The following is a 17,822-nucleotide window of genomic DNA, read 5'->3' as shown; positions in this document are numbered from 1 at the left end:
TTTCAGCACTTATACCCAAACACGTAACTACTTATTTATTAAATTAATTTCAGCACTTAAAAATGCTTTTTAGCACATAATACTTACCAGCTATTTCAAATCAGCTAATCCAAACGGGCTCTAAATACGACTTATTTTGCTAACAAGTAAGAATATGAATTGCCTAAAATACCACGGTAGTCGGCACTACGTTTAAAATAGTTTGTATAGTAAAAGGGTAAATATGGACACTTTTCCATTCTACAGTAATGCTCTCACCTTTAAATAAAAAATAAAAAAAATTAGCTTTCTTCTATGCTTCAATTATTGAAGTAATGGACTAAGAGAGTGTTTGGCTAAGCTTATAAGCTGGTCAAACTGATTTATAAATACTTTTTGGCTTATCTACGCGTTTGGTAAAATTAAAAGTACTTATAATTTAAGTGCTTATAAGCCAAAAATAAGCCAAAAGTCATAAGTTGGTCTCCCCCAACTTATCAAATTTCAGCTTATAAGCACTTTAGGTTTGACCAAAATATTTACTATTATATCCCTAAAATACTTCTTTTTAAATAAAACTCTTCGTATACCCAGTTTTTTAGCTGCTTATTATTAACTTCAGCACTTTTATCCAAACACGTAACTGCTTATTTTTTAAATCAATTTCAGCACCTAAAAATATTTTTCAGCACATAATGCTTATCAGTTACGCCAAACGGGCTCTAATACTAGTGACAATTATTATCATAGAAATGTGATAAGGATCTCGAAGTTTTAAAAAGATAAAAAGAGCATACAATTACAAATAAATTTTTGACTAATATATGTACATTTAGAACGTCATTTTCTATTGGGTTGTTATGAATGACTCCAATTGTATATCTCGAAATCTCTTTTTAGGGACCACAAATCTTTACCAAAAGAAAAGCTCGATCTTGTTTTTCTATAATCGAGAAATTCACATAACGATTTGAAACTCGGTGGATAATAGATTATTTTTCTCCGTTTTTATTTAAGTATTAAACTTTTGTTACTGATAATATTTAATTCTACGACATACATTTAAGCCACGCATCACAAGGTATGCTCTTACCACTAAACTAAATCGTGAGAGGCGACAAACTTGCTTTTTGCCAATTTTTTTTTTCATTTTCTATCCGATGTTTGATACTCACATTGAGGCTCGACGAAATCTTGATTCGCTTCAGGAAGTCTCATATTGGGAATTGTAGTATTCCCTAATAAAGTCAACTTCATATCCAAGGCTCGAATTCGAAACTTCTAGATAAGAATGGAATAATTACCACTCCACCACAATACTTGCTCATTTTCCAAAACCTTATGAAACATTGTGCTGAACAATATATAAATAAGTACTCCCTCCAGTTCAAAATAAGTGATTTTTTGGATGTTTTTACACAGATTAAGAAATCCACCTTTTAACATTAATTAGCAATGGAATTGACCATATTAACCTTTACTATCTCACATAAATACTCCTAACACATATTCCAACATTATTTACTCCAAGGACAATATAGGGAAAAAATAATTAATTCATTCTTGAAATCTGGAAAAATCACTTATTTTGGACCACAAGAAAAAGACCAAAAAATCACTTATTTTGGACCCGAGGAAGTAATTGATTTTATGGATATCTATTGATTTATAGAATTGTGGATAATAGCCAATTAAACTTCACCGGAGAGCTAGGACCATACTAGATAAAATTTGTGGTCATATTGAATCCACGGACCATAGCCCTAATATTTTATTTGAATATGTTATACTTGTATAGTTTATTAATTTTTTTTTTTAAAAAGAAGGAATTATTGTACCTTATCATTGTTCTCTTTATGCGGCTCACTATATAACATCATCTAGATTTCAAATAACAAATGACATTGATCAATACAAAAGAATACAACTTACTAACGAGTATTTTGAAATTTAAAAGTCTGTTACAAAATTTACATACTACTCTATACTAGGACAAAATTGACGTTTAACTTATATACACTGACAATTTTAGGTAATTCTTTATATAAAAGAGTTATATACAAAAAGATATCGGCAAGTAACTCTGTATGAAAAGTGAGATTTGCTATTTTGAAAATAAGGTAAATTGCCTATTATAACATATAAGAATGATATGATAGTGTAATATATATATATATATATATATATCTATATAAAGTACATTGAAAGGACCAAAGGAAGTACAAAAAAGAAAGTTAAAAATAAATAGGCGCAAAGGCTGGATAGTTAAGAAAAACGAAAAAGATTGATTAAAACGAAAAGAAAAGGGAACAGACTCAATCACGACTTTGAATTTGAAGTTTGAATTTGAAATTATTGTCTTATGAATTGGTTATCACTTATGTAGCCAGTTTTAATGTTTGACTTACTGTGCCTTTGGTAAATAAGTGCTCATAAACATTTTTTTAAAATAAAAATGGTTGGCATACTATATACCGTAGAAATCGGGGTCACCCGATTTCACTATTTGATCGAAACAAGAACGTTGCATTGAAGAGCTAAGGCATTGAGTTCGAGATCGAGGTCGGTATCAGTCGAAGTTAGGGAAGATAGACTTCGAGTAATATCGGGGATAGCTAGGTAACGGAAAGAGTGAGATATCCGTGGTTGGTCGAGGATCGTGGCGTGAATCTCGAAATGAATCAATCCACGGCGGTTAATTAGATGTTAATATGATTTCCTACTATATTTAGAAGTGTACCTTATTTAGGACTTCTCTATTATATAAAGGGAGATCTTATTCATTTGTAAGGATCATTATTGACTAAAACAAAAGCAATATAGCTCTTCTTTTCTTACCCGTATTCTTGTTCATTAATTTATTCAATCTTTACTGTTCTCATACTGTTATCACCTGGAGGGTATCTTAATTCAAGGTTGAAGCTCTGTTTGCATACTAGTTTGGGTTATTTATAGTTCAATTATATCTTTTGTTTTTCTCTACTTATCAATTGGTATTGGGTGAAATCACATATCCTTTAAACCACAATATAAGTTTAATCGTTATCCAAATTCCAGGGTAAACAGTTTGGCTTGTTCTCGTAATTGTTGATTCCAGGGTAATCCTCACAGCACACATTGCTTTTACGCTTGTTCTCGTAAGTGTCTTTGATTTCAGGAATCAACATGTCAAAATCTCAAGTAGCGCCCACTCACACAGACACCGGCCTTGGTCTTCATGGAGAAACGATAATGTAGCCGCCTCAGGGATCGAAGTGCCTCAGGAGAGCCACGAGGGAGTACCAGTCGCAGACCCCGTCGATGTCAGTTCGCATGTCACCCTAAATACAAATCTGGGCATCGATCTTGAAGGTAGCATACGCAGGGAAACTCGATCAGGTGGTCGAGGTACGCAGGGCGGAGAGACGATGGAGTTAGCCTCCAATTTATATTTGAAATGCTACAGACTCAGCAAGCCGCTATAGCGCAAATACATAACCAGCATCGAGCACCAAGTGGGATCGAACGAGAGCCTGAACCAGAAACTATTCGCAGGGCCGGACCTATACCGGAGAGATCGAACGCCAATGATTTGAGGACCGACCCTGCTACTATGAAAATGCTCGAGGAGCTCACTAAACGGATTGAATCAGGAGAAAAGAAAATTGAGGCAAATGATTAAAAGGTAGAAACATACAACTCCCAGGTTAACCAAATATCAGGGGCACCACCGATATTGGAAGGACTAGATTCTAAAAACATCGTGCAAAGACCCTTTCCCCTAGTGCGGCTCCGAAGCCAATCCCCAAGAAGTTTCGTATGCCCGAGATTAATGGGACGACTAATCCGAATGAAAACGTCACCTCGTATACGTGCGCCATCAAAGGAAACGACTTGGAAGATGACGAAATTGAATCCGTACTACTGAAAAAGTTCGGGGAGACTCTATCGAAGGATGCCTTAATATGATATCATAACTTACCCCCTAATTCTATTGATTCGTTTGCTATACTTGCAGATTCTTTTGTAAAAGCACATGACGGAGCCACTAAAATTGCAACGAGAAAGTCAGACCTTTTCGAGGTGAGGCGGAAAGATAACGAGATGCTTAAGGAATTCGTATCTCGGTTCCAAGCGGAGAGAATGGATTTGCCTCCGGTCACCGATGACTGGGGTGTTCAAGCTTTCACTCAAGGTCTCAACACTCGGAGTTCCATAGCTTCACAGCAGTTGAAGCAAAGTTTACTCGAGTACCCGGCTGTCACTTGGGCCGACGTATATAATCGGTATCAGTCGAAGATTAGGGTCGAGGATGATCAACTAGGACTCCTTCGGGGTCCGTTTATCCTAGCAGGCCCATGGATAGGATCAAAAGGGACATCGATCGAGAACCGAGGTCGAACAGAGATCGATATCAACCGTATAACAGAGACCGTATAGGCAGCGGTTCTAGGAAAAGCTTCGCATGAAATGAGAGGAGAAATGATCGAGGTCAAAATTCACGGGGGCTTGATGCCGAGTAAGATTATGTTAAATATCCATAATCCGAATAAAGGCACGACCCCAGTCCAATCCTTTCTATTTTTTCGACTAACACTTGTAGGCTTTCGACAAGGATCGGCACGAAGCTTTGGATCTTAAAGCAGTTGTTGCACTCTTTTTCCCTTAGACCGATTTTTATCCCAAATGGATTTTTCCGGCGAGGTTTTTAACGAGGCAACCATTGTTCGTGTTAACTTAGAGCAATTCAACAGTATCCAAGGTTCCCTACAATAAGCCTCGAGTACTGGAAGGCATTACCCTTGAATGTCTACTTTGTTGCAAGGAAATCACTTCCTGACAGCGGGTCTCGATAGGAAAATGTTGTAAGGGTCAAATGGTCAGATAAATCGTGCCCGTATAGGTTACTTGAGCCCTAACATCGAACATGCGCGCATGTATAATTATCTATTGAGAGAAGTATTTTTCCTTGCCGATATCTCATGCCTTTGGAAAAATTTCCTATTTTATACACTTGATCTATTGTGTAAACAGGCTTAAGGGCCGACCGTGATGGAAGTTCGAACAACTTACCCCCCGCTTGAGTACTGCCGTCCGAAAAACAAACGAAATCAAACTACTAAAATTTCGAGACCATAAGACCTCAAAGGCGAGCCTCGATTTTACAAGCCACGGCCACCCCACTCGAGGACTAACACTTCGGGCAAACTTGAAGTGAAATGGAAAATAAGCCCAAAGGGCGAATTCCGAACTAAAAAGACTACGACCAAATTAACGCGGATCGAAGACGTACGAAATCCGTAAAAATACAAAAGTCCAAGGCCTATCTTAACCTGAGTTCGAGCAAACTCTTACTCGAGGACTATCTATAAAGCCTAAGGGCTAACTTTACTTCGAGTTCGAGAAAATCCTCACTCGACTATAAAGCCTAAGGGCTAACTTCACTTTGAGTTCGAGTAAGTCATCACTCGATCATAAAAGCCCAAGGGCTATCTTTCTTAACTCGAGTTCGAGCAAACCCTTACTCAGGGACTATCTATAAAGCCTAAGGGCTAACTTTACTTTGAGTTCGAGCAAATCTTCACTCGACTATAAAACCTAAGGGCTAACTTCACTTCGAGTTCGAGCAAGTCCTCACTCGATCATAAAAGCCCAAGGGTTATCCTAACCTGAGTTCGAGCAAACCCTCACTCGGGGAGTATCTATAAAGCCTAAGGGCTAACTTTACTTCGAGTTCGAGCAAATCCTCACTCGACTATAAAGTCTAAGAGCTAACTTCACTTTGAGTTTTCGAGCAAATCCTCACTCGATCATAAAAGCCCAAGGGCTATCTTAACCCGAGTTTGAGCGAACCCTCACTCGGGTACTATCTATAAAGCCTAAGGGCTAACTTCACTTCGAGTTTGAGCAAATCCTCACTCGACTATAAAGCCTAAGGGCTAACTTCACTTCGAGTTCGAGCAAGTCCTCACTCGATCATATAAGCCCAAGGGCTATCTTAACCCGAGTTCGAGCAAACCCTCACTCGGGGACTATCTATAAAGCCTAAGGGCTAACTTTTCTTCGAGTTCGAGCAAATCCTCACTCGACTATAAAGCCTAAGGGCTAACTTCACTTCGAGTTCGAGCAAGTCCTCACTCGATCATATAAGCCCAAGGGCTATCTTAACCCGAGTTCGAGCAAACCCTCACTCGGGGACTATCTATAAAGCCTAAGGGCTAACTTTTCTTCGAGTTCGAGCAAATACTCACTCGACTATAAAGCCTAAGGGCTATTTCATTTCGAGTTCGAGCAAGTACTCACTCGACTACTAAGCCCAAGGGCTACATGAGTTTGAGAAAATTCTCACTCGGAGACTATCTTTCGAGCCCAAGGACCACCTTATCTCAAGTTCGAGCATATCCTCACTTGGCCATAAGGCCTAAGGGCTATTTTCATTTCAAGTTCGAGCATGCACTCACTCAACCATCAAGCCCAGGGGATACCTTACCTCATCGACTATTGAGCCTAAGAGCTACTCAAACTCAAGTTCAAATGGTCATTCGGGGTCCACTGATCAGAAACGTTCGAGGGCAATACTTATTGTCGGTCATTACCATCTCAAACTTTGGACATTCAAATGGAATTTTATGCTAAGGCGCTTTGACCCGCACAAAAGGGTAACAGATTTAGAAGCCATGGATGGGAAAAAGCTTTATATATTCGTCAAAACTTTTTTACAAGGACTATAGGTCACTATCAAGAGTTCTCGCAAGGGCCGACCAGCCTCAAAAGCAAAAAATTATGAAGAGCACGAAACCTGAGCAGCACGATCCTTATCGGTAGAAGTGTCTTCACCCTCAGAATTTTCTCCACCGCCGGACTCGCTAGAGTTCTCGGAGTCTTCCTCGGGAAGGCCAGCTTCCAAGCTTTTGTTTCCTCAGCCGCTTATGTCACGATGATGATGTCGTGGCAAATCGGGGTAAAGATTAAGGACTCAATTCATTTTTTGTCGTTATACTCCAAAAAATGAGGGGACTACCTGTATACGGTAGAAATCGGGACTACCCGATTTCACTATTTGATCGAAACAAGAACGTTGCATTGAAGAGCTAAGGCACTGAGTTCGAGATCGAAGTCTCTTTCGAGATTGAGGTCGGTATCAGTCGAAGTTAGGGAAGATAGACTTTGAGTAACATTGGGGATAGCTAGGTAACGGAAAGAGCGAGATATCCGTGGTTGGTCGAGGATCGTGGCGTGAATCTCGGAATGGATCAATCCATGGCGGTTAATTAGATGTTAATATGATTTCCTACTATAATAAGAAGTGTACCTTATTTAGGACGCCTCTATTATATAAAGGGAGATCCTATTCATTTGTGAGGATCATTATTGGCTGAAACAAAAGCAATATAGCTCTTCTTTTCTGACTAGTAGTCTTGTTCATCAATTTATTCAATCTTTACTGTTCTCATATTGTTATCACCTCGAGGGTATCTTAATTCAAGGCTGAAGCTCTGTTTGCATACTGGTTTGGGTTATTTACAGTTCAATTATACCTTTTGTTTTTTTCTACTTATCAATTGGTAATGGGTGAAATAACATATCCTTTAAATCACAATATAAGTCTAATTATTATCCAAATTCATGGGTAAACACATACCCTTACAGCTATATATAAAAGTATACATTGAAAAATATTTTTTTTACAAGAAAAATGATGAATGACAGAAGTGAAATGAAGCGGTATATAAGAGTCTTATTTGGGAAAGAGAATTTCAAGAATTACAAAAAAAAAATTAGGAATAAAATAGTAAAATATGTAGCTGCTAATATTAAATTTTTTGATTTGATATAAATATTTATCGGGCAGAAATGTAAGGTAAGGATAGACCCGGGTGTTTCGGCCTTTTTCCGGACCCCGTGCATAGCGGGAGCCTAGTGTACGGGCTGCTCTTTTTGATATAAATATTTATCGCGAAGAAAATTATCCTACTATTGTACTGTAGTACAGTATCGGATGATTGAAACTTTTTTGGTCGTATTATCATGTTGAAAGCTTTTTACCTGTGACAAAGATGGGGAACAAAACTGGCCCATGGCATGTCTAGGATGATTTCACTTTAACTTTATAACTCACTTTTGCCACCAAACGAAAAAATAAAAAATAAAAGACCCGTTTTCAAAATTTTGTAAAACAAATCTGGAAAACCAGTCTCACTATATTTAACTTTAGCCCCCAAAAAAGGAAAAAAGTTATTACAATAAAAGAAACAGAAAAGAAATGAATATTGTCCATTAGTCATATTCCAACTAATTGAAAAGGTGCATAACCTTATATATAATATTAAAGACATTGGAGTATTGGATATCGGCCTTATTTCATTCAAAATTGAAAGTTGCGAGTGGGAACTTACCAGAAATTTGAATGAAATGCTTTCACTTTGATAGACCTTCCTCGAGGTTCCTCTGTGACGCTTAGTTCTCTCATGGTTTGAGATATTACATTTTTGTAGTGAAACTAGTATCGCATTATAAACTTTTAGTACTACCCCAAAACTACACTTTTTAACCTTTAGAGCTCGGTACGAGGGATAAGGGATAATTATTCTCGAAATTAAAGTTGAACCGAGTTTATCCCGTATTTGGTTGGAATAAAATCGCAATATAACTAATCCCAAAATTAGTTATCCCGGGATTGTAGTGTTTTTTTTATCCCGATAGGAGGGTAGGATAACTAATCCCGGAATAATTAATCTTGGGATAACTTATTTCTCAACCAAACGACCCGTATGTATATGTTTTGTAACATAAATCTCCCAGTTTAAAAAATAGAAGAGGTTGCTATATTGGAATATTTTGGGGCAGAGAGGATAAATCAGGTTCTCAAATCACAAGCATATGATAATTGGAAAGTTGAGTCTGATTAGTTGTCAAATTCATGAGAAGGTAGCATTTCTATATTAAACACAATAACATACTCCAATTCAAGCTGAAGAAAACTTTCTGATGACAAAAAACAGGACATAAGCGCGGAATGTAATATCCAGTTGTCTTAGCTCTACTACTTACCTGAATCGTTTACCACGATAAATACTTTATCCGCACCCGATATTTACACCAAACCAAGCACCGTAATCTTAGCACAGTTAAAATGCAGGAAGACCATAAGAAGAAACAGGTTGTAAGACGGAGATCAGTAGAAAAACATTCTATGCTGCAATGAACAGTCACTCCTTTACCACACTGTTATACTAGATAGACATTTTTTTTCGCTTAGTAACAGAACAAGAAAAAAAACATACCTGCATTGCTTTTTACTCGAATTTAAAAAGACCAAACATAGAAGACATTAGTGAGATAAACTGTGCAATGGAAAATACATGGCCCTCGAAAGCGGCATGCCATTAATATACAACAACCCAAAAATGAACAGAGAAATTCAAAGTGAGAGCTATGTTTAATCATTTACAACAAATTTGAATTCAAGCTGTCATCCAACAATGGATGTCAAGAATAAATGTAATACAGAATGCTCACTCTAATACTCCATTCGACATATATATACCTAAATAACTTGTGACTTAAAAGAACAAGAACAAAATCATTAAATTATTAAGGAAGAACAGACCTGTAAACTAAACAAATGTTCACTGTATTTATGAATTAAGAGAAATATATGCAGGAAACACTTCATGTACCAGCCAATTTATTGATATTACACTCTCGCAAAAATACCTGATCATAGTCAACAAATTTTGACCAGTAGTCTCGGAACTTGGGTATGCTTATCTCAAGCCATGGTTTCAAGTTTCCATTGTAATGTATGACTGCTGCTCGTTGAATGTCCTTCTGGCTAACATTTGGATTGTAGCCAAGCCCAAGGACATGCCACGATCGGTCAAGGGTATATGTACGCTTCCAAAAGGTTATCAAACCAGGTGGTAGGGTCCCCAACTTCCAAAGTTGTCTATCATGATTCTGTGCAGAGAAAGGTTCATTAAATTTCACGACTAATTTTAACAACATTATTATGCATGAAAAAAGCTGGTGTATACGTTGACACCTTTAGGAAGAAAACCAGATAAACATGACAAGTCATGTCTATTTAATCATCCGGAACTTAGTGAGGCTACAACATCACTATCTAATCTAATCTAATTGGAGGAACATTGGAGCAACATGATAGGATAGGACACATGGCAATTCTTAATCCTATAGAAGTTAGGCCAAAATTTCACTTCCTAATCTAGATTGAGCTATGACCTGCCCAGTTTTATATTAGTCTATTGGATTGGCAGATGCCAAATTTACTCAATTGTCCTCAACTTTTACACATTACCCATTTTATTCTAACTTATTACATCCCCGTATAACCAAACCAATTAATGGCTCAGACATCATCTCAAACAAAAATATTTTGAATGTGATTGAACATGGTCCATCCTATGGTTGATTGGGGGGGGGGGGGGGTTAAGGCCTCAAATGTGAATGTGACCTATTTTCTGGGAAAGAGAAACTGCCCTGAGGGAGAAAATGATTTGATACTTAACGAAATAATGACAGTGTTGCTCCAGGGTTTCATTATGACTAAGCACAGCACATCAAATTATATAAATACAAAATGATGCTAATTTAACATACAAATCCAGACATAAACAACGGGGAAGAATTTATCTCATACCAGGTTTTGCCATGAGTGGTACACCTCTGTGATGTTTTGCCGCCTCCACTCATTTAGATCAAAGATGTTCATTCCAAATGCCCAACCACAAGCACGGGGATCAAAATGTTTGGAGATCAAAGGATTTGAGAAGTTGAGGTAGCGGTCGAATCGATGAAAGCTTTCTCCACAAGTCTCAACCACACCAATCACCTTACCCTTAAGATCAAGAGACCATAGGCCACTAAGATCCTTTTGCACAACAATATCATCATCCAAGAAGAGAACTTTATCCAGCTTTGGGAATATCTCCGGCAAGTAAAAACGTAAATGATTCATGATTGAAAGGTACTTTGGATTCCTAAACTTCACATTCGGATCAGAATCAGCACGACTCCTGAAGTAATAATCTATCATGGACTGAGAAGCCAATTGCTTCAGAACTGGACTGTAACTTGAATTTAGCCAGGTGAATTCCTCAACATTTTGGACGTCTACTGTAGCATGCTGCGGTGGATTTGCTAAAAACCACATTCTCATTGCAGCATAATTAAGCCTGTCTGTTACTATATGGAAAACGTGCTTTGAAGGATCCTGCCACCACATGCAGAAAAAGTTATACATAAAGGTTTATTTCCAATTTTGTTGGATGTCCCTGAAGAGACACATAAAGGTTGAGTTATTGTAAACTCAAACAGGCAGATGGGCATATTTTCTCCATAATCATAGAAGAAAAGAATTGGAAAAGATAAAGTGAATTATATTGTTCTGAGCCAACAGCAAGCTCAATATACATGTAAGTTTCAGACAATAGATCATTTACCTTTGCATGGGAAACAGTTGAGTTTATGACGACCGCAGCTGCTAAAATGTTGTCTGAGAAGAGTGCATAGTGATACAGCTTGGGATCTTCTAAATTCTCTTGATTTGGAAATCGCTGTTGGGAAGAATTTAACCTGAAATACTCTGTTGAAAGGCGCAAGGGAAGACAATGCAGACCCTTAGGGAGTGTCTTAGCAGTTAAGTGCGTTAAGTACAATGTTTGCTTTTTGTGGACACGAAGCTGCTCTTCTGCTGAGTGAAGCATAGCGCGAAGCTTCTTTACTATAGTAGCACAATCATCTTGAATTTGCTTCCCTTTGGCCAATGTTTGCTCCATCGCCTTCAACTTCTCATAGGCACTATATAGAGAAATCACAATTGTATTGGAAGATAAATCAATAACATGGACCAAGCTTTTAGACATTAATTATACAGTTAAATGGCAAAATCACTGGAGAATCAGGAGTCAGGACCACCTGAAAGCCATTTTGAAAACAGAAGATGAACTTAGTCGTCTAAAAGAAGACTTACTTCCTTGGCAGCTCGGAATCCTTACTGGCCTCACCAAGTGCTCGTTGTACTTCTTTAATCCGCAAGCGAAGTTCTCTAATGAAGTGGGGGTTGTTTCGTGTTGCTGAGAGTGAAAGGTAGACCTTCCCCCTAATGAGCTGATCTTTAAGCTGGCGAACACGAGCATCAGGAGGAACCACTTGTGCATTCTGCTCTTCACCTTTGCCCCCTGCTGTCTCTCCAGATACAACTCTACCACTGGTTTGAACAGTACGTTGATCCTGCCTTATTTCCTAGAAACCAACCCAAACATAAGCAAGTTCAGCTCATGTATAAGGGTCACTTATCATCTAGGAATCCCAAGCCAATTATTGCATATTTACTAATAATGTGCAATCCACCAAAATCATATTATTTTTGATAGAATATAGCACATTGTCCCTTGTCACACAATCATACATTAAATTAGTAGGGATCAGCTATATATGAATCTTGTGTATCGTAATCGTATCTTTTGTATTTAAATCCATTCTTTCCACCACTAAACAATTTTGTCTGGCAAATTATTAATTATATAAAACTGGAAATTATCCAAATTCCACACATATCCCACAGGGGCATACAGGTCTCTAATCAGAAAAAAAAAACATCCAATAAACAAGCATGCTTAATCCCTGAATCTAGGTGTAGCTCAAATTGGGCGCTTCGCCATGCTCAGGTGGCCCTACAGTGCTGGTATCAAAGCGCTAAGGCATGTGTCTCATCATCCATTGGCTATATCTTGAAAAGAGAGACAATGAACAATAAACACAACAGGTAAAATAGATATGTTAATCTTTTTGGAGATGTTATGAATGCATTTATTACTTATTAGGAAAAGGGTTTAGGAATTTAATTTTTTTTTAAGTCACTTAACCTGAATTAGAAACTTAATACTGTATTTTGCATTTAACTCAAAAGTTAAATAGGTTTTTGAATTTAAAAATACATGTTTTCACTTTTCCGTTCAATATATTTCACTTAATTGCAGTTAAAAATGTTTTTCCATAGTTTTTTCCTTAGGTTACACACATACTTTTTCTTCATCGTGCCTTTCTTTATTACAGCTAATGCATTGATTGCGCTTTCTGCAAAAAGCCCCATAAACCTGTACGCTTTACGCCTTTAGCAACACAGCGACAAACACCGAACTTAATTTAAGTATAATAATATCTCCTAAATCCAACAAATTTGGTATTGGCTACATGGATCCTTTCCTTTCACTTTGTTGTTCTATTCTTAGTCAAATCTGCATTGACCAAGAGATCTTAGAACTTTCGGAGAAACTTTCTTTCACCTATGTCATTTTAAGTTTACCTCGTCCCCTTCAATCACATTTCATATTTTCACACCTATGCCGGTGCACATAAAGTCTGGTAGGATATCATCAAAGACAACCTTGTCTCATTTTATTCTCTATTTGCACCATATATCGGATGTGATCATTTCGAATATTATTCAATCTTGTATGACAGCACATATGTCTTAACATTTGCATTTTTACGACATTCATCTTCTGCAGCATATTAGGCTACAGCAGCCCAACTTTACTGCCACATAATTTTGTTGGTATCACACTTGTTCAATACAACTTGGTGTTCACTTTGTTAAGATGCTTTCTATTGCATAACACTCCACTCGGACTCCTCCATTTCAGCAATCTTATTTTAATTCTTCTTCTTTTATATGGACCATCCAATTTAAGTTCAATTTGTTGCATACTTGCATCTTCTTCTATCAATACTTAAGCACAGCAATCCCAATTCCCGTCTAATTTCACCGCCATTCTTCTTACGGAGTATAAACTTACAAAATTTGCACGGCATATATTTTGCCTTAATTTTACTTATCCTATATGCAGTAAAAAAGATTCTAAGACAAAGTGCACCATATAGATCAAATCTAGATTCAGACAATAAAGAGACAATTTTTTTTATAAGGACAGTAAAGAGAACTATTATGATGTCACAGTGTCAACATATGAATGTTTGAAACAAAGAACAAAAAATACTACAAAACATTCAAATAGCTGCACATTGCCAATTCAGATAGTCGCAGAAGCAGAAAATATATAAGGTAATTACCGTTTTCGCAGATGTGGTATCCGAGGTGTGGCTAGAATCTGTTGGACTTGTCTTCTTCTTTGAGCTAGTGTCTGTTGCTCTGCCTTCACTTCTCTCAGCTGATACAAGTTCCAGTGAAGTTTTGTCCATTTGATGCGGTTCATGCAAGCTATCAGTAACCTGACTTATGCGATTTCCATTCATAGCCACTTCTATTCCATCGTTGCTGTTTCCAGTAGCAGCTTGGTGCTTCATTGATTCTGCTAAATGAAGATCATATATTTTAGATAATCAATTCAAAAACTATGGAAGCAACGTGAAACCTGATCAAGTTGACTTCATGCTAAACCTCTAAGTTCAAACTTCAAAAAACAGAGACATAAATGAACAGAAACCTTCAGTTAGTTGTCTTGCTTTACGAGCATCCTCGCTGCTTAAAGTGTCTGAGGTATTGGAAAGGGAAAGGCTTGAATTTTCTGAATATACGTTGCCCGGTGGTTCTTTGAGCAATGTGGATGACTCCTACCAGTATTAGTACACATGGAAAGTTAAGAACTGGCAATCGTATTGGTCAATCAAAGAGGAACGAGAAATCCTCAATTAGAATTACAATTGATACCTGAGGCAGCAAATTTAGAGGCCGGACGTCACCACCAAGTGTCTGCATCATGGAATCAGAAATTGTAATGAAAATATTCCATATTTACACAATCAGGTCAGTTAATAGGTGTTAGAAATCTGGCAAAAAATGGTACCTAACTTGATATCACAGGTTAGATGCTTAATTAGTTTGCTCAGTTGGAATTTTCTTACCCCTGTAAATATTGTTGGCGACTTTTTGGACTTTGTTAGCTCCCTAATCCTAGTATAGACACTCTTGTACTGGAGCTAACGTGTTAATTTTTTTATTTTTTTTTATTTTTTGTTTGTAATTTTGCATCTTTCCGATGCTCTATCAATGATATTAACTTACTTCGTCAACAACTTGCTATCACAGGTTAAAATTCCCGAAACAATAACTAGAAAAATCTATACATTGTCAGCGCATATAACTTAAATCCTTATGTTTTTAAGAAAGATATCAAAAGCACAAAACAATGAAGTGGATAAAACACAAATTGGACTTACGAAGGTAGAGAGATCTTCAATGAACTCAGTTCTTGCTGCATAAACAATCACAGAATCCCAATACATCAAACACTATCCTTGAATTTAAAATTTAACCCCACCCCACCCCACCCCACCCCCCAAAAAAAAAACTAGCCATTTTACAGAAAAATTAGGGGAGCTTACATGAAGGAGGAGTAAAATAAGAGGCAAGAGTGTCAGTGTAGAGAACAATAGGGGCCAAAACAGTCACTAGCAATAAGAACAACACTGGCTTTCTAAATTTCATCTTCATCTCTACAGTGCACCTCTCTTAATTCCTTCTCAGCTTAGCAGCAAAACTTCAGATCTCATTCACCACAGATATCAATACTCAATTGAACCTAAACAAAAACGTACAAAGAAAATTAAGACAAAAATTGAAGGTAAATCAAGGAAAATTACATGAAAAGCAAACTCAATTTCACTAAAAAAAATCTGTATGGATTGTTGTAGAATGTATAGTAAAGTACCATACTGTTCCAGTACTGTAAGTAAACCCAAATTGGTGATTTGTAAAATAGCACTAAAAATGGTGGAAATTAAAGAGGAGAACTACCATGAAATTAACCTTCAAAAACCAGAATTTGGCAATGGATTGGTGGCTGTAAGAGAGAGAGAGAGAGAGAGAGAGAGAGGAGAGAGAGAGAGAAGGGCGTCGGTGAGCGCAATGATGTGATCCGAAGAGTAATGATAGTAGTACCCTCAAGGAAATAAATGAAAATCAAATACTCCTATCGCTTTGATTGGTATAAATTAGCATATAAAATAAAGATTTAAAATTAATTATTTATAAAAATTACTAGACAAATTAAAAAATATATACTCCCTCCGTTCCAATTTATGAGAACATGTTTGACTGCGTACAAATTTAAGAAAAAATGAACACTTTTAGACTTTGTGGTCCTAAACAATTCAAAAAGGGCCCAAAGTATTTGTGTGGTTATAAAAGCTTCTCATTAATTAAGGGTATAATTGTATGTTTAAATTAAATTGTTTCCAAATTTAGAAATTGGTCATTCTTTTTGGAACGGACAAAAAAGGAAATAGGTTCACATAAAGTGGAACGGAGGGAGTATCACTTAGCTAGCGTTTGGACATAGATTTGATTAAATTTTGAATTTGTGTTGAAAAATAATTTTTAAAAGTTAAAGTTGTGTTTAGATATGCATTTTATTTGAAGAAAAGTAGAAGTTTTATGAGTGGAAGAAATTTTTTTACCAAAATTGCCCTAAATTAATTTTTAGGAACTTGAAAATTTTTGAAGTTTTTTTTCCTAAAATATAATTATTTTTTATAAACAAATAATATTTTTAATTTTTTAAAATAAAAAATAAAGCCAAAATCTATGACCAAGTATGAGCTTAAATTGAAAGAGAGGATGTCGTTGAAAACAATCAATTTACTCCCTCTGTTCCAGTTTATGTGAACTTATTTCTTTTTTGATCCTTCTAAAAAGAATGCATCCTTTTTTAAATTTGGTAATAATTTAGTTTAAACTTACAATTCTACCTTTAATGAGAAGATTTTATAACTACAAAAATACTCTGGGGCTTTTCTGACTTGTTTAGGATCACAAATTTTAAATTTTTTTATTTTTTATTAAACGTCGTACCGAGACGAAGAACATCACATAAATTGAAACGGAGGAAGTACGAATTAAGAGTGAAGTAGTACTATATTTGCTAAATGTGGAAGTGGAGTGGTTTCTGTGATGCATATGATTTTGAACAAGCTGTCACCGTCCGCACAGCGTTATGCTCGTCCCCTTGTCTTTTTTGACACCTTGGCCATTTCATGATTTTATATTTGTGTTCTAGAAAAAATAAGTAGGAAGAATTTCTTTCCAACAGCCCCACATATTATTTATTTGTTTTTGTTTTTTTTTATAATTTTCTTATTATCTCGTTGGTGTTACTATTTGTTAATATATTTTTTTTTTAGCCAATGATCTATCGAAAACAGTTTATTGAGTTTGCGTAAATACTATTCTTCGAGACCCCACTGGCCACCGATGAGATTACATTGAGTTTACTGCTGTTGTTGTAACCACACATATTATTCGAGATTTTCGAATTACCCCTATAGTCAAGGGAAATACCCAAAAGTCTTTTGAGCACTTAGGTTTGTTTAGTGTAAAGACAAATTTATGCATGGATTAATAATACATAAATTATAATACAAAGATTTGTGATACTTGAATTTTTAGATATTTAGTTTGATATATAACGACTAGTATATAATGGATATTTTCGAATATACATTTAGTTTTTAAACGAAATACGCGTTTTTTAAAAAGTACTATATATATTCTCGCATAACTTATGCAGATGTTATTTAGGAGAAAAGTAAAATTACAACCGAACAAGATCTTGAATTATGCTGAAATTTATACAGAGTAGAATTCTTTTTATTCAAGCAACCCAACGGCTTCAACAATAATAATGTTAGCCTAATACTTAAGTTAGAGACGAGGGACATACCTCGATAAAGCACCGCAATCATATTCCAAATTCAAAATACTGGGAACCAAAATTTGCTTAATAAAGAAGACAACCACAAAAAATTATTTTTTTTCGACACGAAAGGGAAAAATATGAGAATTTTTGTTTAGGCTGTTCATATCATCCATACATAATATT

At 36.3% G+C, this 17,822-nt stretch overlaps 1 protein-coding gene across 11 annotated transcripts; it reads right to left on the bottom strand.

The window, feature by feature from the left end:
* Positions 1–9,378: 9,378 nt before the first annotated feature.
* Positions 9,379–15,919, bottom strand: LOC107813751 (putative galacturonosyltransferase 4). 11 transcript variants are annotated; one of them, XM_075233591.1, is made up of 10 exons: positions 15,740–15,919; positions 15,328–15,524; positions 15,163–15,197; positions 14,654–14,695; positions 14,430–14,556; positions 14,056–14,297; positions 11,954–12,225; positions 11,424–11,781; positions 10,622–11,194; positions 9,379–9,918 (listed from the first exon to the last, which is right to left on the bottom strand). In XM_075233591.1, exons 2-10 carry the CDS (start codon positions 15,434–15,436, stop codon positions 9,631–9,633), a joined length of 2,046 nt encoding a protein of 681 aa, XP_075089692.1. In that variant the 5' UTR covers positions 15,437–15,524; positions 15,740–15,919; the 3' UTR covers positions 9,379–9,630. The 11 variants fall into 11 exon arrangements, with proteins under 11 accessions (XP_075089692.1, XP_075089695.1, XP_075089696.1 ...); XM_075233594.1 differs by having other exon boundaries at positions 14,056–14,294; XM_075233595.1 differs by having other exon boundaries at positions 14,056–14,294; positions 15,654–15,907.
* Between the last annotated feature and the right edge of the window lie 1,903 nt (positions 15,920–17,822).

The sequence above is a fragment of the Nicotiana tabacum genome, chromosome 16, assembly GCF_000715075.1.
Source record: "Nicotiana tabacum cultivar K326 chromosome 16, ASM71507v2, whole genome shotgun sequence".
Classification (NCBI taxonomy): Eukaryota; Viridiplantae; Streptophyta; class Magnoliopsida; order Solanales; family Solanaceae; genus Nicotiana; species Nicotiana tabacum.
The sequence above is the reverse complement of the archived record's forward strand: the minus strand, read 5'-3'. Positions and strand labels throughout refer to the sequence as shown.